The 25,191-nt window shown below is 52.2% G+C and overlaps 1 protein-coding gene across 1 annotated transcript; it reads left to right on the forward strand.

The window, feature by feature from the left end:
- Nucleotides 1-17,237: 17,237 nt before the first annotated feature.
- GDF6 (growth differentiation factor 6) lies at nt 17,238-24,916 on the forward strand. The gene is made up of 2 exons (XM_072329892.1): nt 17,238-17,565; nt 24,048-24,916. Exons 1-2 carry the CDS (start codon nt 17,238-17,240, stop codon nt 24,914-24,916), a joined length of 1,197 nt encoding a protein of 398 aa, XP_072185993.1.
- The last annotated feature ends 275 nt before the right edge of the window (nt 24,917-25,191 follow it).

Raw genomic sequence — 25,191 nt, forward strand, 5'->3', positions numbered from 1 at the left:
AGCCACATACACAGGCTACCTGCTTCTGAGCTTATCTTGGATTATAGCTGAGAAGTTTGTCCTCGTATCTAACCTATATCTCCCCTGCTTCCAATTAATACTACTATTCTTTGTCCCACTCTCAGGCAGCTCAAGGCAACTCTTCCTCTTCATGGTTATTTCTGAAGGCCAGTATCCCACTCCCTTCTGCCCTCCCTGTCTTCTCTAGACAAACAACCCCATGTTCTTTCAACCTCTTGTCACAGGTCAGGTTTTATAAACCCTTAACATCTCCATTGGTCTCTTGAGACTTTCTATATTGTTTACATCATTCTCTAAAGCTGGTGCACTTTGCTAGACACAGTGCTCAAACTGCAACATCCCCTCTGTGATAGAACCCCCATCTCTCACCTTTCCACCCCCTTAGCACACCCAGGGGTGCCATGTGGTCTCTGATCTGTGCTGGCTCCACAGCATCTCCCAGGTTCTTCTGCCATCCGGTCAGTTATCTCAGTTTCAATAGGAGTCCTTTTGACCCCTTTGCTCTTTACACGTGTCTCTATTTAGTTCCATTTGTTGATTCTGGAAAACCTCTCTGATTTTTCATAGCTATTTTGAATTTTAATCCTGGGCCCCAGTACGCTCACAATCCTCCTGGCTTAGTGTGACGGGCAGATTTTATAAGCATACTTTATTCCATTATCCGAGTTACCAATGAAAATATCAAATAGAAACAGGCCCTGGACAGACCCTGGGTGACCCCATTAAAAAAGAATTTTCAGTTCGATGGTGAACTGTGATAAGTTCAGCATGTTTTTTGATCATCTGTGCACCCACTGACTAATGACTTCATCTGGCCTGCATTTCCTTTGCTGTCCTTACAGGAACGTGATAGGGGACAGATTCAATGTCCTGCTATGGTCAAGGTGTGCACGACCACCTGCTTTGTCCTCCCCAACCCAATCTACCTTGACTCCGCTATGGGAAGTGCTGCCCAGGCTGTTCAAGGAATAAGTTTGGGTACTGAGATTCCCAGTGACTGCTATCTGCAAACTCTTAAAAATACAGTGTTCCTTGATGTTCCTTCTTCACTTGTGGGTACCTGGGCTCATTGACAGCCCCCTCCAAACTGAGCTCCAACACTTTTGGCAGCTGCCAGTGCGAGCAGCAACACCTACAGGCCCTGGGAAAGATGAGGAATGTGGAACTGTTGCCATGTACAAGGTAAGAAAGCATTCTCAGTTAAAGAAAGGATTAATGTTTCCATGCAGTCCTTGTAGAAAAGAGAGAAAATTGAGACATTGTTTTGCTGAGGCCAGGAGGGGTTGCTGTTACAGGGAAGCAAAGCTCACAGAAACCTTCCTTGGTGGAGAATCCCAGAATCCCAGGCAGACTGAGGCTGTCAGGGCCCTCTAGACCCCCCTGGCCCACCCGTGCTCCAGCAGCAACACCCAGAGCAGGGGACCCAGGCCCACGGCCAGACACCTTCTCTCTAAGGAGGAGACCCCACAGCCTCTGGGCAGCCCATGCCAGTGCTGCAGCACTGTACATCACAGCAGTGCTGCCTGATGCTCAGAGGGAGCTCCTGTGCTCCAGCTGGTGCCCATGGCCTCTTGTCCTGGTGCTGGGTATCACAGAGAAGAAGCAAAGGCATGAGAGAAGGCTGCCCGCGCTCCCCAAACACGGGCCTGAAGAATCTGTTCCAGGTCAACATTTTGTCATTCCTCACAGGGTAAGAGGCAGACAAACAGGTTTTGATACATGTTCTGATTGCCCTAAGCAATTCCTGACACTGGAGGGTGCTCAAATCCAAGTGCAGCCAAGCTCTGGATGGGATGTCCTGGAACATGCTGCCCACCTCAGCAGTGCCCCTGTCTCTGCCACAGATGCCTCACCCTGTCCCCATGCTCTCTGCTGCCATGACCACAGCTGCCGCCAGACCTGGGGCAGAGCCATTTGTGCTGGTAGCTCTGGGCTATGTATATTGCACCTTGATATTCAATTCCACGCTGCCTTCAGTTCACTGGCCGGCAGCCAGCACAGCTGCAGCAGGTTTGGGGAAATTTGCCATAATGTGCTTGGGAATTCTTGTGGAAAGCAAGTTTCACCTACTACAGTGGAGGTGGATGTGTTGGAGGGACTTGGGTTTCTTTTTGTCCTGAAATACTCATTCCCACGTAAAAACAGAAGCGAGGTGGAGCTGAACATTAAGCCTACAAGTTAATGTTGGCTCATTGTTAATGTTGGCTCTGAAATTACACTCAGCTCATGCCCCAAATTAAAACCTGTGGAAGTAAAACATAAGTTTAACCAAAGTCCAGCCCTCACTGTTAACACCCATGAAGACTCAGCTCTCAACCCAGGTTTTGGCAGATGCTTTCAAAAAGCAGAGAGTTGTATCCTAACTAATGCTGAGCCAGGAGGAAGCCCCATTGTGCCAGGGGGGCCACAATGCCAGAGGGTTTTCAAGCCTGGAGGAAAACGGGACGCAAAAGATCAGAGAAAGACACACAGTGGACATTATCTGTTTCCTATCAGCAAAAGCTCCAGCGATGTTTTTGGTTTTTGAGAATACTCTAATTCAGCATTTTGCTGCAGCGGGGTGGTCACCAGGCTTTGGAGTGCAGCCCAGCCAAACAGAACGGAGCTTTTCATCAGTTAAAGCCCAAAGAGGGAATAACGATCTCTAAGGTTTGTATTTATCATCGGATTTGGCCCACCGACCTGCCTAGCAATGGCAGTGGCTTGAAACGATTTGCACAAAGCCAAGTCCTAAAAGGCTACAGTAACGATTAATTTTATCCTTCCTTTTTATTTATTTATTTATTTTCTTTTCCCTTCTGAAAATACATATATTTCTGTCACATCTGCATAAACTCTGCCCTCAGCCTGGTCAGCACAGCTCTCCACTCTCCAGAAGCTCAAGGCATCCCAAAGAGGTCGGGTTTGGTACCCACCAGCAGAGCTGGTCCTCCTGCACTTCCCTCACTCAGTCATCTCGTGTCTTTGGCACATGCTGTGCTCACTGCTGGCTGCAGGCTTCAAGGGCAAAAATAGCAAGCACTGCAGGAAGAATGTTTTCACACAGCTGTGGGGTTTGGGTGGTGAAAGCTCAGGTGTTTTCCATTCTATGGATGGGAGCATGTACAGAATGGTGAGTATGCACACAGGGTCTTGCACGTGACCCCAGGCTAGAAAACTGCCCCGTGCCATGGGATCCCTGAATTTTTGTCTGTGGGACAAGAATATAAAAGACTGCAAAATTTCCAGCATGCTTCGCAGTAGTAAGAAAGATTTGGACATACTGGTGAGAGCTCAACAGAAGGCCACCAAGATGCTGCAAGGCCTGGGGGGAGAGGAAGAGGGAGCTAGACCTGCTCAGCATGGAGGAGATGGAGCTCTGGGGAACCTCATCAATGTTTGTGATGAAGGGACAGAAGAAAGCAGACAGAGTCAGGCTCTGTTCAGTAGTGCCCAGTGCCAGGACAAGAGGCAGTGAGAACAAACGTCTACAACCAACACCTGCCTTAGGCATGATTACAAGTGTTAACGAAGGCTCTATGAATTTAGCAGCAGGTGGAAATTACACCTGTGCAGTGATTCCTTACATCTTGACGTCAAGACATCTTGCTGATACAGATCCTTGGTAAACGATTAATTGTTTTAGTTTTTGTTAGACTCACTAGGATTGTCTTTGATTCATTCTAAGCTTTGTTATCTTCACTAAAATTGTATCTTATGTTGACTGAGCACATACAATCCCATAGACAGAAACCAAGTCTGGGAATAGGAGTGGATCCAGCAGTACCCAGGCTCCTTAGAAACCATTGACCAAGTCTGGGAATAGGAGTGGATCCAGTAGTACCCAGGCTCCTTACCTCCATGGTTCAAGGCGTTTAGGAAGCAAGAGAATCTGCTCTGGACTTTGTGAATCAACAGGAGGGCCTACTGTATGTGTGTGTTTAACCCTACCCTCTAAGTGGTAAGTAATCCAGTGTGTCCAGCCATCAAGGATCTTGCTAAGTCGCTGCCTTAGTTACAATTAAACTTTGTTAAATCACTCTATTGCATGCATATTATATCAATGAATGTCCTAGCTTCTCTCCTATGAGTGCAGTGAAGCGTGGTTGTTTTCCATGTGCAACAGAAGAGAAGAGAACCAAAACCACCGCAGGAGGTGACACACATTCCTGCTTTTCTGGCTGTCTCAGCAGAGCGGTGATGACTGAATGGATGGGACTCCATGGATCACCAGCCAGAGCCAGAGAAGGTCTCTTTGCTGCTTGCTGGTAAATCCAGCTCAGCATTCATTCACTTTCATCTGAACTCACCTACGGTTCTGACAGCAAAAGAAAACACATGCTTAGAGACAAATGAGATGCATATTGGATTTTATTCCACCTCCCCATAACATACATGATTACTGGAAATTCTTTCTTTCCCTTGCAGCCTTTCTTTCTGTTTATCTGTCCCAACTTTGAGCTAACAGCTGTTTTTACCTAGGAGGACCAGCTCACCGAGGCACTTTGGGATATAAAGCACATTTATGGTGAGACACCTGATAAATCCCTTTACGTTCCGCATCTTTCCTGTAAAGCTGGGTGGGAGCTTGGGGGGAGGAAGAAGGACCTGCTTCGGGATGATGTCAGCACTGCTGGGCACATCTGCCACAGATTAAATCACCATATAGCAGGCTTATTTCACAAACATATTTCTTTCGGGCTTGGAAGGAGACATAAAGCAGTGTATCCCTTCAGTTTGCATTTGGGGAGCCTCTGAAAATCTGGGATCACCCTTCACAGTATGCCAGCAAGATTTACTAGTGCCGAGTCTCCCAGGTGATGATGCTGTACAAGCTGCATGAAAAATGAATCTTTCTCCTTCCGTGATTAAGTTGTGACTCGTCATAAATCCTGCAGAGAAATCAAGCCCGTTTCACTAAAAGCATAAGGGACCTTTGCAAAGCCCTTTAAGAAGGTGTGAGAAAGGGATCTCACCTGGAAGGAGAAAGCTCACCAAAGTGAACCTGTTTCAATTATGAAATACTCATTCTCGGTGTTTCACTGATAAATATACCATGCATACCAGAAAGTGAAGTGAAAAATGAGAAAGGCATAGAAATAAACAACGGAATTTCATCACGCTGAGGATAAAACAGAAATAGACTGCTCTGTCCATCAGAATACTAAATGCAAAGCTATAGGAAAATGAAGGAAGAGGAAAAAATGCAGGAAAACTACATATATATATACATATATTATATGTAAATGTACATGTTAATATGTTTGATGTGATCTTTCCTTAAGAAGACAGGTTGCACCTTCCAGGTGATGAAAGAGGCAGCCTGGAGAAGAGAGATCCCACTCCATCCTCTGGCTGGTCCCTGGAGCAAAATGTGGGTGTTCCCAATGTGCTCCTTCTGGCCATGGCAGGCAGCACGTGCCAACCACAGCCAAGCTCGTTTTGCCATCTTAGGGAGAAGGGAAATCCATGAGCCCATTATTTGTCTGTGCAAGTTACTTCAAAATGGGACAAAAAGGTCCAAAAATACCTCATTCTGAGCACTGGGAAATAGCATGGGAATTCTACCTCTTTGCCTGCCTGGAAACCACATCCCCACTTCTGTGCCTAAGAACACAAGTCTGGCTGGTGGGGTCCTGCTGAGTTATACCAGCTGTATTTTCACCTGCTCCATGATGAAGATTCGTACACTAATTCCATACAAAGCACAGCCATGAAGAAATAAACTAAGAAGAGTCTCCTTGCCGTGTCCACAAGCCCTGTTTCACAAATGAGTTATCTCAGCGCTGCTGGGTCCAATCTCATGGAGCAGACAATACATTTGGTGCTGTCATGTAAATCATTTCCTTTTGAATACTTAGGTCTAATCAACTTCAGACCTTGTTTTGGACACATTGTAAGTTTCATAATCTGGAGAACTCTCTCTGTTGAAATCCTTGCCTCCTGACCCCAAACTACATCTGAACAAAATTGTCCCATCAGGAGTTCAGATAATTGCTTGGCCTTTCCTGTCAGTCATAAAACAGACCAATCCAACTTTTTTGGACACTTCCCCACACTTTAATGTGCTTTTCAAACACATTCCGAACGGCATAACAGAATAGGAATGGTGCTTTTATAAATGTGTGGTACTTTATATGCTTAAGCAAAGAAATCAGAGACTCTCTTTGCTGGTGCCATATGTATTATTGTGCGATAAAAATTTACCAGCATGTAGCTCTGCAATTATTGTTCTTACAGCTCCATTAGTCTTAAATCTTATTTATGTACCGTGGGCTTCTTTCCTTCACTGGAACTCCCAGGCCCTGCCTCTCACCAAGGCTGAGGAAGCACTGAGGGCTCCAGGCACCATTTCAGGAGTGTCTCAAGTACAGAATGAGCATGTTGAATGCAAACACCTTTCTGCAGATTACTCCAGGGGGGACAGCAGCACGGCTCCCTGGGGCTCTTGGGAATGCCCACCATCAGCATCCTCCTGGGGACATGGGTCACAGGACAAGGAGACAGTGAGGACCCCAGAGATGAAGGAGTGCTGCCGGAGGGGTCCTGGAGCTGTTTTGCTAGAGGATGGCAAGCTGCCCCATGCACTTGGCCGTCACTAAACTCTGAACAATGAGAAGCATTGCAAATATTCAGATATCACAGACAAGGGCTTACCGAGATCACAGTCTCGAGTTGAAAGCCTGGGAATTCCTCAAGGAAAAGGTGTGGTCTGGGGCAGCACATGTGGGCTGAGAGCTCTCCAAGTGCGTCTGCAGCTCTCAACATCTGACGAGAAGATTAAGTCTGTGGGTAAAACACACTGTGAAAATGGAAAGCAGACTGCTACATTTGTCTGCAAGCTGAAAGGACAAAATGAACGTGAATGCTAGAGAAGGAAAATAATGGAAGGGCCCTTCTGCATCGAGAAGAAATCCTTCCAAAGAGCAGAAAGCACAGAACTGTGGGGCTCAGAGACATACCCCTCAGGCACCCATGTCCCCGCTGGGCAGGCAGAGGTGCAATGCAATGTGTGTCACCTCCTGGCCAGTCAGATGCTGTGCCCATGGAGCTTCAGCTGTGTGGACATGGGTGCCAGCTCTGAGTGTGTTACAGATCCACTTGGAGTCAGCAGCCTTGGGCAGGATGACAGCACCCATGGACTGGTACATTCATAGAATCAGAGAATCGTTAGGGTTCAAATGACCACTGAGATCATCTAGTCCAATCACTGGCCCATCCTCACCCACCATGCCCACTAATCATGTCCTCTAGTGGCACACCCACAGCTTTCTCAAACACCTCTAGGGGTGGTGTCTCCACCACCTCCCTGGACAGCCTATTGCAGCGCTTCACCACTAATTCTGAAATATCTAATATTCAACATGAACCACCCCCGGCACAACTTAAGACCATTCTCTCATCCTATTGCCTTCACCTGGGAGAAAAGGCCAACCCCCACATCATTACAGCCTCCTTTCAAGCGGTTGTAGAGAGCAGTAAGGTCTCCCTTGAGGCTCCTCTTCTCCAGACTGAACGATTCCCATTCCCTTTGCCATTCCTCATAAGGCTGCTTAATTCTGAGACACTTGTACCCAGACTCTTCATGAATCTATGTCTCATGCTAAGCATACAAAAACAACTTCCAGTTTTACAAAGCCCTATTTTTCCTCTCTCCGTTATTATGGGAAAAGTCTTAATTCCATCATTCCCCATGCCGTGAGATGGTATTTGAGATTTTCAGGCCAGATACCCACTGCTTCTCCAATTGCCTTCATGTTTCTTCACTCCTGGTGTGATTTGCAGCAGCTTCACATCCTTGCTGTTGTTGCTGGTTTGTCCTTGCAGTGCAAAAAGCTGAATGTGCTGCTCTGAACACAGAAAGAAGCAGGGTCAGGTCAGACGTCTTTGTCAACTCCACACATGTCAGTGATTCGCTCATACCTCTCCATCACTAGAAATATACATGAAGGAAGGAAGGAAGGAAGGAAGGAAGGAAGGAAGGAAGGAAGGAAGGAAGGAAGGAAGGAAGGAAGGAAGGAAGGAAGGAAGGAAGGAAGGAAGGAAGGAAGGAAGGAAGGAAGGAAGGAAGGAAGGAAGGAAGGAAGGAAGGAAGGAAGGAAGGAAGGAAGGAAGGAAGGAAGGAAGGAAGGAAGGAAGGAAGGAAGGAAGGAAGGAAGGAAGGAAACAGTAAAAACACAAATAAATAAAATTAAACTTTAAAATGTAATAGATATAAAATGGAATTAAATGGAATTAAATGCAATTAAATAAAAATAAAAAGGCATGGCCGCGAGGTGTCGCTGCCGGCCCGGGTACAGGGGATGAACTGGCTCCGAGCTCCTGCACTGTGCCCGGCCGCATCCCACGGGTGACTGTGGGGCTCCCGGCGTTTGCGCCACGTGGGAACATCATTCTTTCTTTCAGCTGAAGATATTCCCTTATGGAAACCCATCCCCTTGGGGTCTGTAAGTCAAATCTAGGTGGCTTGCAGTGATTTTCCCCGGGAGATCTGAGGGCCGGGGTTTGTTCTGGAGTTGAAGGAGAAGCCTCCTCGCTGCCTAGGGCTTTGTGCTGGCCGCTTATGCTGCACAAGTCACTGGGCTTTCCCCTCCGATAATCCCAGTTGTTCTGGAGGCTCACAGCTCTTCACTCTACCCAGAGCATCGCCTGCAGCATTGTCACTGTGCCACCCAGCAGCAACCCCCTTCTAGCTGAGGTGTTTGATACATAACAAGTGCCCAACTCGAAAGTCCATCTCTGCTCAGATACAGTTTCCCAAATCCAAAGAGCAGATTCCCATCCCAGCACTTCACTTCCTGCCAGGCATTTTCAGAGAATCATCAGAGAATCATCTGATTTGGAAGGAACCCTTAAAGACCATCTGGCTCAACTCCTCTGCAGTGAGCAGGAATACCTACAGCTAGAGCAAGTTGCTTAGAGCCCCATCCAGCCTGACCTTGGGTGTCTCCAAAGATAAGACATCCACCACCTCTCTGACAACCTGTTCCAGTGCCTCACTAAAGAAGAATGCTTCTCCAGCACAGAGCTGCCTTCTCTCTCCCCAGGTACAGCAGTGGAGGGCAGCTTGTGACCCTTCCCAACCTCCATCTGCCAGTTCTGGGTTTTCCACAGGCATTTCCAAATGGCTTTTGGTGGAGAAATATGGAACGCAAGATTGGGGATAACCTCAAAAAGGAATAGAGAAGCTGAACTGGAAAGCTTCCGGGATTCTTATCTCTGTTTGCTAAGCCAACCTCTGGTGCTCCCTCTGGTGTCACCCCAACCCCGATACAGGATCACAGTGTTCCATGCTCCTCCTGATTGGGTTTTTGGAGTCTGCCCAGAAGCAAAGCTCCGCTCTGGGAACTGCCTCCAGGAACAAGTTGGATTTGGATGGGCAGAAGATAAAGCGAGCAGCAGATTTTTCACTGATATATTCATGCTGTGGTAGGTTTCACAAGGAATCAGTAAATGAGAAGTGAAGTTATTTTGATAAACAAACATTGAAATGCAACCTTCAGAGCATCGAGTAAGAAGTCCTGGTTTGGTTTGCATTGTAACAGACACAGAAATAATGACAAACAGAGGAAGCAGAGGCTTGTAAATCTGCCCGAGTAGCTCCGTACGAGTCAGACTGAGAGCCATCAAATTTCCTTGTGCTGAATAAGATCCCATTACTCCCTGAATGAATAAGGGAGACCTCAGTGGAGCTATCAAGGGATACAATTCCAGTAAGCTATACACAATCCTGGCCTTGTTTTCTAAACATATGTGTTTTGGTGTGGCTTTTTTTTTTGTCAAAATCCCATTACTTCTTTTTTACAGTCTGATCAATCTCAGACAGCAAAATATTCCTGAAGTTACCTCAAAGGAAGGGTTGACATCAACACAGTGGAAGTGGTGCTGGACCAAAAGAAATGCAGTTGGGTCTGTGCTGTGGTTACAGGTGACAAAGTAGAAGATGCCCAGTCGAGCAGCCATGAGTTTTCATTGCCTCTGAGTCAAGTTCTGTTGTTGAAGAAATACTGTGGGATTTACAATGGGAGTTCAGGCTCATATTATAGTTAATAAACTCTGAGGCAAAAAACCAAACAAATAAACAAAAAAAACCCCAACATATATGATGTTGATTAATTATTTGGTATGATCTGAAACTGGTGTTCCCACTGGAGAATATCAGTTGTATCTCACATCCCTCTGGTTTCCGTCTCTAGCAGCGCTGCTTGCTGGATATTGAACACCTCCTGCTGCAAGACTGCTGCCCCAGGATGGGACGGCGTGGGGAGGGTGTGGGAGGGATGGGGTTTGTAGGGCAGCAATGACAGCTGCTGCTGGTGAGCACGGAATGCTGAGCTGCACCACCGGCTTGCTTGGGTATGACGAAGTTTTGCTTTCTTGTTTTCCCTTTTTCTTTCCGAAGCTTAACCAAAAAAGAAAGTAAGAAAAAAAGAAGAAAAAAAAAAAAAAAAAAAAAAAGGAAAATCCCCATTGATTGCATCCAGCTGTTAAAGTTTTACGATACAGAGATCCCCAGTTGTCACGACCACTTCGTGTAGTTTAATATGCGGTCGTATTCTTTTCAGTTTCATTTTCTCCCCCAGCTTCAGTTAATAAAACACCTTTCGGACAGCCTGTTCTTAGCAGTCACAACGTGCCTGCTCCTTCTCTACAACGTTGAGCCCGGAGCTGATCCCCAGACACACACGTGGCCACTGCCTGTGGGCTGCACGGCACACGGAGAGCTCCTGCGGATGGGAGTCCCATGTTTGTGTCATCCCCGTGCAAAGGAGACACAAAGCAGCAGAGCAGCTCAGCATTTAAAAATGATAATGAAACTGCAAAAGGCACCAGGACACACTATGGGGCAGAGGGGCTTGCTGAGTGTTGCTGTGTGAGAGCTTCATACTGAGCCTCAGTGGTCTTCAGTTTCATCCTTTTGCTTTTGTGATGTTGAAAATCATTTGGGGGACCACAGTTAATGGGCAGTTTTATGTAGAAGGTAATGCACTACTGCACTAAATATGGGAGTAACTTAAAATAAACGGGTCTGGGTTTGTGAAGGAGCACCGATAAACATTGGGGTCAGCCAACATGCTTTGCGGACAGTGTTTAAGGAAACATCAGCTGTTAATGTGTGGAGCTTGAGGAAGCCGTGTCCTCCCTGTGCCAGTATTTATAGTAATAGTTTAATAGGAAGCTTCTAATGATAACATCTTACTACTTGTTTAATCCTCTTTTACTCTGCAAAATAACAGAGATAATTTGGGAAGGAGGAGGAACAAGGATGCCAGGACTGGTTTGGGATGGGACAGCCTCAATGGGCATAATGGATGGAAGGGAAGGGAAGGGAAGGGAAGGGAAGGGAAGGGAAGGGAAGGGAAGGGAAGGGAAGGGAAGGGAAGGGAAGGGAAGGGAAGGGAAGGGAAGGGAAGGGAAGGGAAGGGAAGGGAAGGGAAGGGAAGGGAAGGGAAGGGAAGGGAAGGGAAGGGAAGGGAAGGGAAGGGAAGGGAAGGGAAGGGTAACCTTCTCAGCATATGAGTATGTTTGATGAGATGGAGTCCAACAAAAAAGAAGAAATGAGAAAGAAATGGAATTCCCATAACAGCTGTCAATAGCACAGGGCTTGTTCTGTCTATGCCTGCCCATGTCCCCCAGCTCATGGACAGCAGCACCCACTGCTCTTGCCACTGACTTGATGGGGATTCTGCCCTGTGAGGACATGCTCCCCAAGGGCTCCCTCCCACACCTTGGCTGGGGCTGTTCGTTTTCACCAAGTGATGGGGCAGAAACAGCAACAAGGAAAGATTCAAGGTAATTATGGTTGCCGTGTGATTGTGGCTGGAGCTGGTTCCCATCTTCAGCTACTCACCTGCATTCCAACATCCACAGGGCAATGCAACCTGTCGTGGTAACAGAGTGGTAACTGGGCAGCTCTAAGTCCCCACCATGGGCAGGGCCTGCAAGAGAACCCAGCTGCTGCACTCCTCAGTGTGTCCGCACATGGTTGAAGTGATGAAAATGGAGCAGCGGAAATCAGAGGAGTGAGTAAGGGACTGTGAAATAAAAGGATGCAAAGAAATCCCTTTGTGCTGTTCAGTCAAACTGCAGCGGTGCATTTCTTCACAAAGAGTCCCTCATCTGTTTTTAAGACAGGACTTTGCTGTACGTCCACATTAATCTGCAGGCAAAACTGTGGCTGGGATCGTGCATGGCAGCGAGCATCACTCTGCAGCCAGTGCCGGGAGCCTAGGCTGGGTGTTCACCAACAAAAAATAATGAAATGAAGAACACACACATGCAGAGTTAAATCCAATTTATCAAACCTGTAAGTATCCTAGTGTAGAATGAAAAAGTCCAATACATCTCTGTCAGCTATTTCCCCTTTTTTTTTTCTAAGATCAGAAGCTGCTGCTCATATGTTACTGCACACATTGCACGGAGACAAAGAGCAGTCTTGGACATATGGCCACTGAGCATTAAAGACAACAAATAGCATAACTCAGCCCACAAATGGAGGCTGAGATCCTTTTGTGTCCTGCAGCATTCGGAGCTGTGGGCACTCAGCACCAAAGCAGAAGCACCGATCTCCTCTGGGCTGTGTTCGTGGCTTAGCAGAAAGTCAGACTGAAAGCAAACAATGACTACGAGTTCCACTGAGCTCCTCAGCAAGACAGATCTCCACCAAAGCTTTTCCTTTATGCCCCTGGCAGTGGCAGCTGGCTCTGCCTGGGCACTGCAATGGCATCGGCTACATCCCACAGCGGTGGCACACAGAATGGAACAGGGATGCTCTGAGCTAATGGCACCGCCGAGAAATCAGAAACCATCATAAAAGCGGTGGTTGAGTTTATAGAGCTGGAGCTTCGAAACAGAACTACGGATTATGACAGGTTAATGGGGATTGTGACATTCCCTATACATGTAAATAAACAGTGAATTTGAGAACCTCTGTTTTCCCAAAGCAGCAGTAAATAAAAGTCTAACAGAGACCTCATGTAAAGGAACCATATGCTTATAATTATACAAACATTGTAGATCCCCTGTGTGAAATTTCACATCTTTATTGCTTCTATTTTAATGTTTACAAAGTTAGCAGTAATTTCTCGAAAACAAATCTGATCCTAAACAGGAAAGACAATTTCCTATAGCATTTTCATTTTCTGCCCCAGATCGAGTGCAGTGAGGACCGCTCTGATGCTACAAACACCCTCGCTTTCTCATGCCGCAATTTGGTTCCTGACTCTGGGATCTGTTTGGATGCTCCAGGAAGGCAGGAGCTGCTCCCTTCCTCGTGTCCAGATATTACACTGTTAACTGAGAGTGAGAGACAATGTGGTTCCAATCTAGGGTAGAAATGCAGAGAGTTTGCAGAGAAGCGCCGCTGCCACTGCTTCGTGGCAAAATAAAGAGCTGTAAAGAGCAGCAGCGTCATGATGGGTTACCCTGTTCCTTTCCCCATCTTTTCTTGTAAAATACCAACACAGAGGAAGAAGTAAAAGGAGCAGCTCTATGGCAGTCCCACATCATGAGGTCCCCAGCAAGCCCCCACTGCACTGTGATCCTGTGCAGTGCAAATACCCCTGCAAGTGCAAGGCACTGAGCAGCAGCACTGCCATGAGGAAGCAGAAGTGTTCCATATGTTTTAGCCGAAAGCAATGGGAGTTCAATGACTCAGCTCTGGGTCTCTGGAAGAGGAGTCCCATTTGCACGTTGGGGCTGGCCAGGACCAATGCGTCGCTGGAAGGCAGTACATGGGGACCACGTGGAAACATTGCACCCACTCTGTGCCCATAGGAATCCCTGCACCCTCACCATGTGATTCCAGCACAGCTCTTTATGGTGGAGGGGCAAGGAGCATATACTTTACCTGGGTAGGTTTGCTGGTCATCCTGGTAGAGGTGGATTTTACTGTATGGAAACAAAAAGAAGTGGTAGATCATTTGTGGATTGTTCATGTCAGAATAAACCACAGCCTCTCAGCCAAAAAATAATATCCATAGGGAGTAAGAGGGACCTGCTCCAAATGGATCAGCTCTACACAAACACCATCCACACATCTCTATGCAAACGCTGCTCTCACAAAAGCCCACAAAGCAGAGATGCAATGAGTACTGCTCAGGGCACCACTTGTGCAGGGCTGGATTTCAGCCTCTAGCACCGACCCTGAGCATTGCTGCTCAGTTTATGACTGTAGCAAGAGAAATCTCCGTTGACTTTCCAAGGGCAAAAGAAATTTACCTTTGCATGTAATTATCTGCTGCTTTTCAAATGTTGCTTTTTGTATTTCATTTTTATTTATTTATCTATTTATTTATTTTCCAAGAAGAACAAACTGACAGCAAGCAAAAAAAAGTCGGGATGTGTGAATGTGGTGTCTTCTGGTGCAAGGGAATTGGGGAAGCTCTTTGTAAAACTACAGCTTGGAGGGCTTCATCCCATCGCTTCTGTTTGGAGAAAAGTATATCGAATAGAAAATGGTTACACAAGATCTATAATGCAATTATAAACTGAAAAGTGGCCAACTTTTATTGTTGAGAAAACCGGAAAGGAAATCTGTTTTAAAAATGCCATTATTCTTCTCCGGCTGCTGCTGTTACTCCACCACTCATTGTGCCGCTGCAGCCACTGTGCTGTGCACTGAGCCCTGGGGCCACTGCATGCCACTGGCTCTGCTCCCCAGGCCTGGTGCCCCCATCTGCCCCAGACCATCCCACATCCAGACTTCGGGCACTGGCCACATCCCGGCCCCCAGCAGTGCCGGGAGCCCCGCTCCCACTGTGTGCTCTCAGTCCGCCACGCACTTAGCTCACTGTCAGGACAATTAACTGCATGCTCCTGAACAATGGCATTGTCTTCAGTGATGTCAATAGGACACCCTGAGCAGAGGGGCCTGATGGTGCCATAAACCGAAGAGCAGCACGGGCAGTAGTAGTGCAGGTAGGAATAAAGACAGAGCAATGAAGGTGGCTCTCGGGACCACTCGACCCCTGCAGTTTTGCTTTAGTAAGAAACCACCTTCCCCTGGGAGGAGAGGAGGCCGGTGGGGGAAAACACAGAGAACAAAGGGGGAATGGAGAGACAGACCGAGAGACAAAGGCAGGAAGGGCTGGGCACCCGGGGAGCTGTAGGGGACCCTGCGATGCAGCGGGGAGGGAGCAGTGCAGCACAAGGGGACCACAAGGAGGGGATGTGGGAATGGAACAATATCAGAAAAGGGAAAATAGGACAATGAAATGCAGCACCAGAGAAAAGAAAGAGCCTGGGGGGCTCGGGTTGGGCAGAAGTTGGTTGGCAGAGAAGAAACTGGAGCTGGGCAACTGATGGGAGATAGCAGCCAGGAGCGTGGAAAGAGCGGAAAGGGCACCAAAGGGGCAGAAGGAAACAAAAAGAGGAGCGATAAGGCTCCGGAAGGAACTGGGTCACAGCCAGAAAAAACAGCCAAAATGCAAAGTGAGGGGCGGAAAGGATGGGAACAGCAGAGAGGAGCAGAGGAAACAAAAGTGAGGCAGCAGAGAAGTGGAGCTGATGGGAAGGGAGGTGCGAGGGTCCCAGAGCAAGGAACAGAGGATGAAAAGAAGGGGAATGGTTGGAGGGAGGATGGGAAGACAGGGAAAAGGCACAAGGAGTGAAAGGACAATAAATAAAAGGGGGTGAAAAAACAGGATGGAGCAGTGCAGGAATTGATTCTACAGAACCGTTGCTTCATTTCTGCACTGCTGTTGATACTCTTTTGTACCCTGATTTCTTCACAATTTATCTGCCAGCATCTCTCAGTACATCTATCCTACTATAAAGCAGCCAAGCCAAGGGCCAGCCCTTTCTAGCCCCAGTGAGCCCCTGCCCACGGCATCAATTTGATTCTTGGTGGATTTGTCTCAGGAACTTGAAACCTGAGCTTCTCATTGACTGTGGAGGTCCCAATGCTGTCCCCATCTCCCTTGGCACCCTTCCCAGGATCTGTCCAGTGCTGGCACTGAGATCCCCATGGCAAACCGGGACCTACAAGGACAGGTGCCTGACCCTGTGCCTCACCCCACCCTGCGTGCGTGTCCTGCTCTGGGAGCAGTGCCAGAGCCCAGGCACGAGCTGCCGTCCCTGGGTGGAAAATAAGAAGCAGTGAGAAAAAGAAAGTCCAAGGTAAGATGACATGGCCCACGAAGTACTGCTGCTGATAGAGGAGAGTGGTCAGGGACGTCAAGTTGTTTTTATTTAGTATTACACGTTCCCTTTATTTACTATAGACTGAGCATTTGCTGCTAAATGCACGTGTCCCTGGGGCTACAGCATCTTTCACTGGAAGGAGGGGAAAATCAACCAGTGACAGAACTGAGGAAGATAGGTGAGAAGAAGTGGGGAATGGAAGACAGCAGGAGAAGATGGGGAGAGCAAAAGGCTCAGTGTGGAACAGAGGGCAATGATGTGGTGGAGCAGACGAGTAGGGATGGGGCTGCAGGCAGCAAGAGTGCAGTGGTTTGGAGAGGATGACAAGAAGGAGGTTGAGAAGAAGTGAGTGAGCAGTATGGATGTGATAATGCCAATCTGTCCACTTTGTCTATAGCTCTGAGCTCTGCAGCTGGATGCAACCATTTGGAAGGCAAGTCTGACGCTGTGGAATGAATCTCCCTGAGAACCCAAAAGCAAAGGGATGGGTGAGTCCTTCTGATGGCACAGGGGTCTGCTACATCCTGCTTGCTCTGTTGATCTCTCCAGGTGCTGCCAATCTGCCAACACCTTTCCCAGCCCACAGGCCAGCACTGTGCTCTTCCTGGGGTGGTTCCCTTTGAGGTCAATTCTAAAGCACTCTTCACGCGTGAACTTTCCCTTTGCTCCAAGAGCTTGGGCTCTGCCTTGGAGCTGCCTACTCGTGGGGTACACCCCCATTTGTGACAAACTCCACTTCTGAGAACATAACCACGGCAATAGGACCGAGCCCACGAGCGTTGTTTGAGCACAACCACACCCGAAACCCCAGACCCCGACTCTCTGCTCCCATCCATGAGGAGCGAAGGGCACAACCGCACTCCTCGTCCCGGTCGATCCCCCGCCGCCCCCGGCCGTCGCGGGCACCCAGCCCGCCCCGCGGGGCGGTCCGCGGCGGGGCGGTCCGGGCGGCGGCGGGGCGGGGCGGGCTGCTCCGGGCCGGGCCCGCCCGGGTGCAGTCCCCGTTCCGCGCCGCTCCGCCGCGCAGTCCCCGCCGCACGTCGGGCCGCCGCCGGAGCCTCACGTCGGGCCGCCGCCGCCCCACCGCGATCGCTATGAATGCGCGCCGGGCCCTTCTCTCCGCCGCCTTGCTCGCCGGCCTCCTCTGGGATTTACCTTGCTGCCGCCCGGCCTCCCTCCCCGCCGCCGCAGAGCTGGCCAAGGGCGGGCGGGGCCGCAGGGCTCCGCGATCCCCCCGGGAGAGCCGGCCGCGGCAGGGGGCACAGTCCGGGGGCCGGACGCCCCCGCGGGCGGAGCCCCACGAGTACATGCTGTCCCTCTTCAGGACCTACTCCGTCGCCGAGAAACTGGGCATCAACGCCAGCTTCTTTCAGTCCTCCAAATCGGCCAACACCATCACGAGTTTCGTAGACAGAGGACAAGGTAGGTGCTGTGCCCCCGCCCGTCCCGTCGCGCCCCGGGGCTGGAGCCCCGTCCGCAGAGCTGCCCATCCGCGAAGCCGGAGCCGCTCCGTTCACTGTTTCTTTTTTCCTTATCTTTTTTTTTAATTCTTTTTCTTTCTTATCTCCCTTCGTGGCGCAGAAAGGTGGATCTGTTGGAAAACGGCGTGTCGCGTTGTGTTTTTTCATTGCAAAGCTGCGCTGTGGCGGCCGTAGGTGGTGGTGCGGGAACCACTCGTGGCCGTCCCGAGCCCTCACCGGGTGGGGAAACGCAACCCCCGCTCTGCAAGAGCAGCTCGGGTGGAAGTGCAGCCTCGGAAACACCGCTCTTCTGCTTTATTTCCGCCTGAGAGAAAGAATCTCTCTTATCGCTTCGGCTTGAAGGCAAATAGAAAGCTCGAACTGACCGAGGGCAAACATTCGCTGCGCGTGGGGCTGCGCCGTCTGGGTCACCTGGAAAGGTCCGGCCCGACCGGACAGGGCAGGGACACAGTCGTTCCTGAGCCTCTGAAGCTCGGCTACCGCCGCGCCCCGACGTGCCTCGACGGAGCGTGGCTCGGGGCCGCACTCGCACCCTTTACAACTCCCGGTCGTGGGAGCCGCCCCATCCATTCCGGGGCCGGGAGGGACGCAGGTAGGACGGGGTGGGCGGCGGGGTCGGGCCAGTATCCCCTCTCCCTGCAGGTAGCAATGTTACAGCGGGATACTCAGGAACTCTCCACCACTCGCGGGGTCCCCACTTCACTTTTCCCTCGTTGCTTTATAGCTCGAGGGCGGAGATAGAGTGCGGATTTGTAGGAAAGAGAAACTCCCTTCCCTCAAAATGCCTCTCCTTGTTTATCAGGGTTTTATTATTATTACATTATCCTGGTTGATGACAAACTAACTCGGTGGCTCCTAACGAAGGTCGCGCTTTCTCTCCTTCTCCCCCCGTCCCACCGTCCCACTCAGTGCTCGGGGCGCCGTCGGGGGCTGCAGTGCCGCGGTGCTTCCGATGGACGGAGGGGGACGAAGGGTTTTGCTTTCCGCCTTCCCCGACGGGGGCGGTTTTCTGCGCCGTTGTAGGAAGGGTTCATGCGGGGGGAGGCTCTCCAGGCGTGCTGTTTTCGAAGTTCAGCCCTAAAAACGACCTCAGCCGCTTCCCCCGAAGAAAATATGGGGGCTGGTGGGGATGGAGCCACGCTCGGGATCGTCCTCGCCAGAAGATAGATAATGTAACAACCGCAGCTCGTTGCGCTGCACGAGAGAATCTGCTCCGATAGAGGCGATTCTCTACCAGAAGTCCTGCTCTGATGAAGGAAAAGCTTCACTTTTCCCCATTGATTTTGATTTGATGTGTCACGGGCTGTGACCTTCTGCTGGACCTTCCGAGGGTTGCTTAGCATCAAGCCACTGATTGGAGTATTTCAACTCAGTGATCTAATTGAGTGTTCATGTCATAACATAGCGAATATTGTCTGGTCTCCCATAATGAAGCGGACCAGCCAATGGCACATCACCAAAAACTTCAAGAGAGCTTCCGTTCCTCTGAAGTGGGAGCCGCGTTCCTGCCCACCTCCCCGTGCGCTCCCAGCCCGCTTAATTGGAGCGCTGCTGCTGATGAACGGCCTTTGCTCGGGGGAAGCGGGGGGAATTTTCTCTCCATTCATTTGCAGACGGCAGAGCCGCCCAAATTGACCCAATTAGACGGACGGGCTGCGCTTCACCGACGGAGCGGCCGCGCAGCGCTGCGCGGGGACGGAGCCGCTGGCGCTGCACGGGAGTGGGGCACCGCGGGACATCGCAGCGTCGCCCCCGCTGCTGGGGGGCACGGAGGGAGCTCTCGGCGCCTCTTCCTTTCTTTCCTTCCTCCCGAAGCTCATAGGATCGCTTTCAGGCTGCATCGGGAAGGAGGAAAGCCGCGCCGCTACGTTACATATATATATATCAATGTGTGTATTTTCAGTGTAAAGAGCTCAGAAAGAGGGGGAAAACTATGCGATTCAGCCCCCCCCAACCCTCCCTCCCGTTCCCTCCCGCCCCCCCAACCCCCCCCCCCACCCCCTTTGTTACGGTCGCAAGATCAGACAGAACCTCTCTGAATGTAGGAAAATTGCTGTTGGCACATGAAGTAACTCATTAAAACGCAGATGGTGCTCTCGTTGGCCCCGGGACCCCCAGCACTGCCACTCCGCTGTACAATTAGGGGCTGCGGGACTGAACCGGGCAGGGCAGAAATAAAGGGAAGCGGCGACTGCGAACAACGAACCCCGAAAAGCGCGGGGCGAACCGAAAACAGAACGCGGGGCGAAGGAAGGCAGTTCTGGGGGTGCCCCGAAGGGAGCGGGTGCCATAGGGCGGGCTGCGGGGCTTCGTGCGTGTGTCCTAAAGGCTCCCACAGCGAGGGAAACGGAAAAGGGGAACAGGGCGAAATCGTCTCGTTCTCCCCAGTTCGTTTGTACGCTTTTCGTGTGCAGCTGATGGGGACGGGAGTTGTGGGGGGGGGGGAGAGGAGGGTCCGATGTGCGGTGTTTTACCGCTGCTGTCGGGGGGTGGGAGGAAGCGGAGAGACCCGCGCAGGAGCTGCGAGCGGCGGCAGAAAGGAGAGAGCAAATCCCGCTCGCAGTTCGCCCGTGCAGAGTGTTTATGCAAAACAGCGGCTTTCTGGGTGGACCGAGAGCTGCAGCGCACCGCAATCTGCGCAGCGCCTTTGCCCGGGCGGTGTTGTCGTTGGCAAGAGGAAAATGAAATATAAGCGGGGAAGCATTTTAATGGGAAGGAGGGAATTCACAACTGTTAATTATTTGGTGACCTTGTATTCGATTTGTTTGAGCCCCTTATAAAAACACTAATGCAGACCAGACGGCCGGAGAGCGCTGCGGCAGCCGCTTCCAAACAGAGCCGAGCGCCGGGGAAGGAGAGAGCGGCCCGGCTCGGCTCGGCCCGGCTCGGTCCGGCTCGGCTCGGCCCGGCTCGGCTCGGCCGTGCTGCTACCGCTCTGCCGAAGCGGAGCTAAGGTAGCAGGGCGTGCTCGGGGCTGGGGAGGGGGCAGACCGTCTCCAAAGCCGCTACGAGAGCAAACTTAGTGAAAAACACTGATTTCGGGAGAGGATTCTTCCCTTTTTCTTTCCACCCCCCCATCTCCCCCACCCCTTATTTTCCTCCATTTGCCCCCTTCTGCGAATCCTCCGCGGGAATCCTCGCCCCGAAGGGACTGGAAGCGAGAAGCGGGGGATGGGGGGGAGGGGGGCAAAGCTGCCCCGTGGCCCCTTTCGACCCGCGTCCTACGAGCGGTCGTTTTGCTCCGTTCTTAATTTCTCTCTCCCTTTTAATTATTTTTAATTATTTTTTTTAATCATTATTATTTTAAATCCAGGATTCCCCCCGGTGAGACTGAGAGGGGACTGTGGGTTTATTTTTGGGTCTTTTGTTTGTTGTTGTTTTTTAAATGTCTTTTATTTAGAGAGAGAAAAGAGAGCTCACCGCTCCGGGGCTGCTCAGTTCCACCGGCTGCACGCAGCCCGAAGAGTCCAAACCCGGCTGCGGGCTCGGGCACGGAGAGCCTCGTTGCTCTCATTCCCATCCTTCCTCTTCAGTCCTAAAGATAAACAAACAAATAAATAAAAAAGAAAAGGAAAAAGAGAAGGAAAAACAACAACAACAAAAAAAGGAGCTGTTGCCGGCGAAGTGCTCGTTTCCCTGCGATCCCAGCGCTGCAAAGTGAAGCCGGGAGCCCCTGCGTGCTTTTGGGCGTAAGGGGCCGTCCCAGCCCTCGTTGGTTGAAGGCAGCTCTGTGTGTTTTGAGTTCCCGGCTCTTACTCTTACAACGCTCAGAAATCTGCTTCGAATCTCCCCACTGCTCTTTCTCTTAGCTCCGAGCTCCGGGATTCCGAATTGCGAACATCCATATATCTTTATCTATACAATTACTTATTATGATTATTATTATTTGAGAGAGAGGGGGGAGCACAATGATTTCTCGTAGATCTCTCATAGAGAAACAGCCGCAAACGGCGGAGGGGAAGGGCACGGCTCTCACGGCCCCTCGCGGCACTCAGCAGTCCCCGTACGGCTGCTCTCCGCCCCGGAGCATCTCCGAAGACCGGCAGGAGGGCAGCGGGGCGGGGGGGGGGGGGGGGGCGTCGCACAACGGAGGCGGCCGTTCCGGAGAGGGGCCGGGAAAGCGGGGAGCAAAGGTACGTTGCAATCGGAGGAGGAATTGAAGCAACCCTCCGTTCGTTTCTCGGGGCTTTGGCAGCGTTAGATCCGAGGAAGATTCTGTCTCTCCCGGTTACTCGATAGCGAAGGGAACGAAATATTGAAATCTCACCGGGAGCCGTAAGAGAAAGCGGCGACGATGCCGTCCGTTCGGTGGGGGGAGCCGAGAGCCGGGAAAGTACCTCTGGGGAAGCACAGCGTCCGGCCCGCGGGGATCGGCAGCGCCCGGGGAACACCCGCAGCCCCAGCGGGATGGATGCGCCCGTTTCCACGTTACCGTCTGTGAAAGGTCCTTAAACTGCCAACGTGCTTTTGGTTTGCGAGTTTTGGTTTGAAAGAGAATTAGGAATGGGAAAATTCTTTTCGAAGGCGGTTTGGGTATAATTTGCAGTGATGTTAAAGTTAAGATCTCAACCCCGATGGGTTGGCCGGGAGCCCGGTACCTGATCTGCCATGAAAAGGGAAACTCCGCGTAGCCCTCGTTAACCCCCGGCGCGCCTCGGAGCCGCGGTGACTGCGGGGAGGGGCTACGTGGCCGGGACTGCTCCGGGCTGGGGGATACCGGGAGCTTCCCGGCCCCTTCGTAGGGTTAAGGACAAGAAGGAGAGAGCTGCCGGCACCGCAACGCCGTGCGGGGGTCGGGCAGCCCCAGGCGGGAGGCTCTTATCAAACCGCGTTTCTCAGCCCCCTCGGTCCGAAGGGAGAGCGGAGGTGCAGCAGCGGTGCTCGCACAAAGACGGAGGGGCGGCCGCGGTGTCCCCGCACCGCTCCGTGCGGTGGGAACGCGGCGCTGGGAAGCAGCTCCCCCCGCCCGGGGCCGCCCTCCCCTTCCCCCCCCCCCCCCTTCCCCCCTTTTCCCCGAGGGCGGTGGTAATGTCGCTCTGTGTCCCCTCCCTCCGATCTTTTCCCACCCTCTCGGCCCCGCTGGGAGCAGGCCAGGAGCGGGGCAGGATTATGTATTCATCTGGAATTATTCGCTTACGAGAAGGAATAAATCGTGTTTATCTGATGGGATTCGAGGCTGATGCTTTGATGCAGCCGCGATCGCTGCCCCTTCCTGAGAAAGGAGCAGGGAACTGATGGACTGGGGCGAGTCCTGACCCTCTACTATCGCCGTGTCCCCGCCTCGACATGGCACATGCGGCTGAGCCTTTGCAACGTGGGACACGGGATGGCGAGCATCCCCTGCCTCCACCTCATCCCCAAAGGGCTGTGCCTAGCGGGGCGAGCATCGCCCTTTGGAGCCATCCCCAGCAGGAATGGGGCTGTGGGCACATCAGGGGCTGATGAGGTTCCCTCGAGGCTCACTGATAAAATGTAGGAGGGTTTCTGCCCCAGCGGCTCTCTTTGCCCCCCCCGCCCCGTGTCCCCGCTTGGTGCTGTGGGAAAGCGCAGCGTTAATCCGCTCTGAGTCCCTGCGCATTGCGCTGCATAAGGTTCTACACCGCCGTATCACGTCTGAGGGTCTCGGTGTGCATCAGTCGTGCCGCTGGTCCACAACACCCCCATCACTCCAGGAGGCTCCCCCGGAGCTGTCAGTTGGAGCTGAGGCTGTGAAATATGCTGATGAGGAGGAGCGCTGACCTCTGCTGCCAATAAATACCGTAGGCTGCGTTTTTCTTCGGTCTCCCTCTGACTCAGGAGCAGCCCGAGCCCGGATAACCGGAGAGGGGCGGCCCAACAGAGGCTACAGTGACACTTTTACTGTTGAAATATACACGGGCTTTACTGGCTTCTGGGGAAAGCGAGGGCTTGGGGAATTTCTGTATTTGCTGGGCTGTAAACATTTTATTGGAAAGCAACTCAGGAGAATCTGGTTGGCTTTGCGAGCTGCGTTTTGTATGCCCATGTGTCAAACAAGAAGTCTAGGTCATTCTCTTGGAGCAGAACATACATGTGCATATGTGCATGTGTATATATATGTGTATTTGTGCATGCATACAAACACAAAGCTATTGCTGGTCCTGCAAGGAAGTGCATGAGAGCTGGGTTGCCATGTTCTTCCTTTGGTGTGGGGTGTCCTGTATGTCGTGAGTCCTTCAGTTTCTCCTCTCCTCTCCTCTCCTCTCCTCTCCTCTCCTCTCCTCTCCTCTCCTCTCCTCTCCTCTCCTCTCCTCTCCTCTCCTCTCCTCTCCTCTCCTCTCCTCTCCTCTCCTCTCCTCTCCTCTCCTCTCCTCTCCTCTCCTCTCCTCTCCTCTCCTCTCCTCTTCTTCTCGTTTCCCTCTTCTCTTCCCGCATAGCTGATCACCCCTCTCTTTTCTCCCGCAGACGATCTCTCTCCCGCTCCGCTCAGGAGGCAGAAGTACTTCTTTGACGTCTCCACGCTCTCTGACAAGGAGGAGCTGGTGGGGGCCGAGCTGCGGCTCTTCCGCCGCCCCCCCGCCGGCCGCCCGCCACCCTCCGCCGCCGCCCCTCTGCTGCAGCTCTTCCCGTGCCTCTCCCCGCGCCCGCTGCACTCCCGCAGCGTGGACCCGCGGGCGGCGACGGCGGCGGGCTGGGAGGTGTTCGACGTGCGGCAGGGCCTGAGGGCGGGCCGGCCTTGGAAGCGGCTGTGCCTGGAGCTGCGCGCCTCGGCCGCCCGCGGGCCGCCGCCCCGCCGCTGGCTGGACCTGCGGGGCCTGGGCTTCGGACGGCGGCCGCGGGCGCCGCAGGAGCGGGCGCTGCTGGTGGTGTTCACTCGGGCGCGGCGGCGCAGCCTGCTCGGGGAGCTCCGGGCCGAGCTGGGCGCGCCCCCGCCCGCCGCCCGCCGCCCGCCCGCCCGGCGCCAGCGCCGCACCGCCTTCGCCAGCCGGCACGGCAAGAGGCACGGCAAGAAGGCGCGGCTGCGCTGCAGCAGGAAGCCGCTGCACGTCAATTTCAAGGAGCTGGGCTGGGACGACTGGATCATCGCCCCGCTGGAATACGAGGCCTACCACTGCGAGGGGGTGTGCGACTTCCCGCTGCGCTCCCACCTGGAGCCCACCAACCACGCCATCATCCAGACCCTCATGAACTCCATGGACCCCGGCTCCACGCCGCCCAGCTGCTGCGTGCCCACCAAGCTGACCCCCATCAGCATCCTTTACATCGACGCGGGCAACAACGTGGTGTACAAGCAGTACGAGGACATGGTGGTGGAGTCGTGCGGCTGCAGGTAGCCGGCGGCCGCCCCTATTCGGGGGCTGCGCGTTGGAGGAGCCGCTCCGGCGGCGGAGGGAGACCGGGGGCGGCCCGGGGCGGGGAGCGACGGGCAGGGAAGGGCCCGGCGGGCGGGGAAGGGCCCGGCGGGCGTCAACCGAGCCGCGTCTCCGCCCCGGGGCTCTCAGCGCTCCGGCCGCCCTTCCGACGGGGTGAAATACGGCGAGAAACGGGCGGAGAGGGAGAGGGGCAGAGCAAAGGGCTGCTCCGTTCCTGCCCGCTCTCTTTCGCATTC

Source organism: Excalfactoria chinensis, chromosome 2 (genome assembly GCF_039878825.1).
Source record: "Excalfactoria chinensis isolate bCotChi1 chromosome 2, bCotChi1.hap2, whole genome shotgun sequence".
Lineage (NCBI taxonomy): Eukaryota > Metazoa > Chordata > Aves > Galliformes > Phasianidae > Excalfactoria > Excalfactoria chinensis.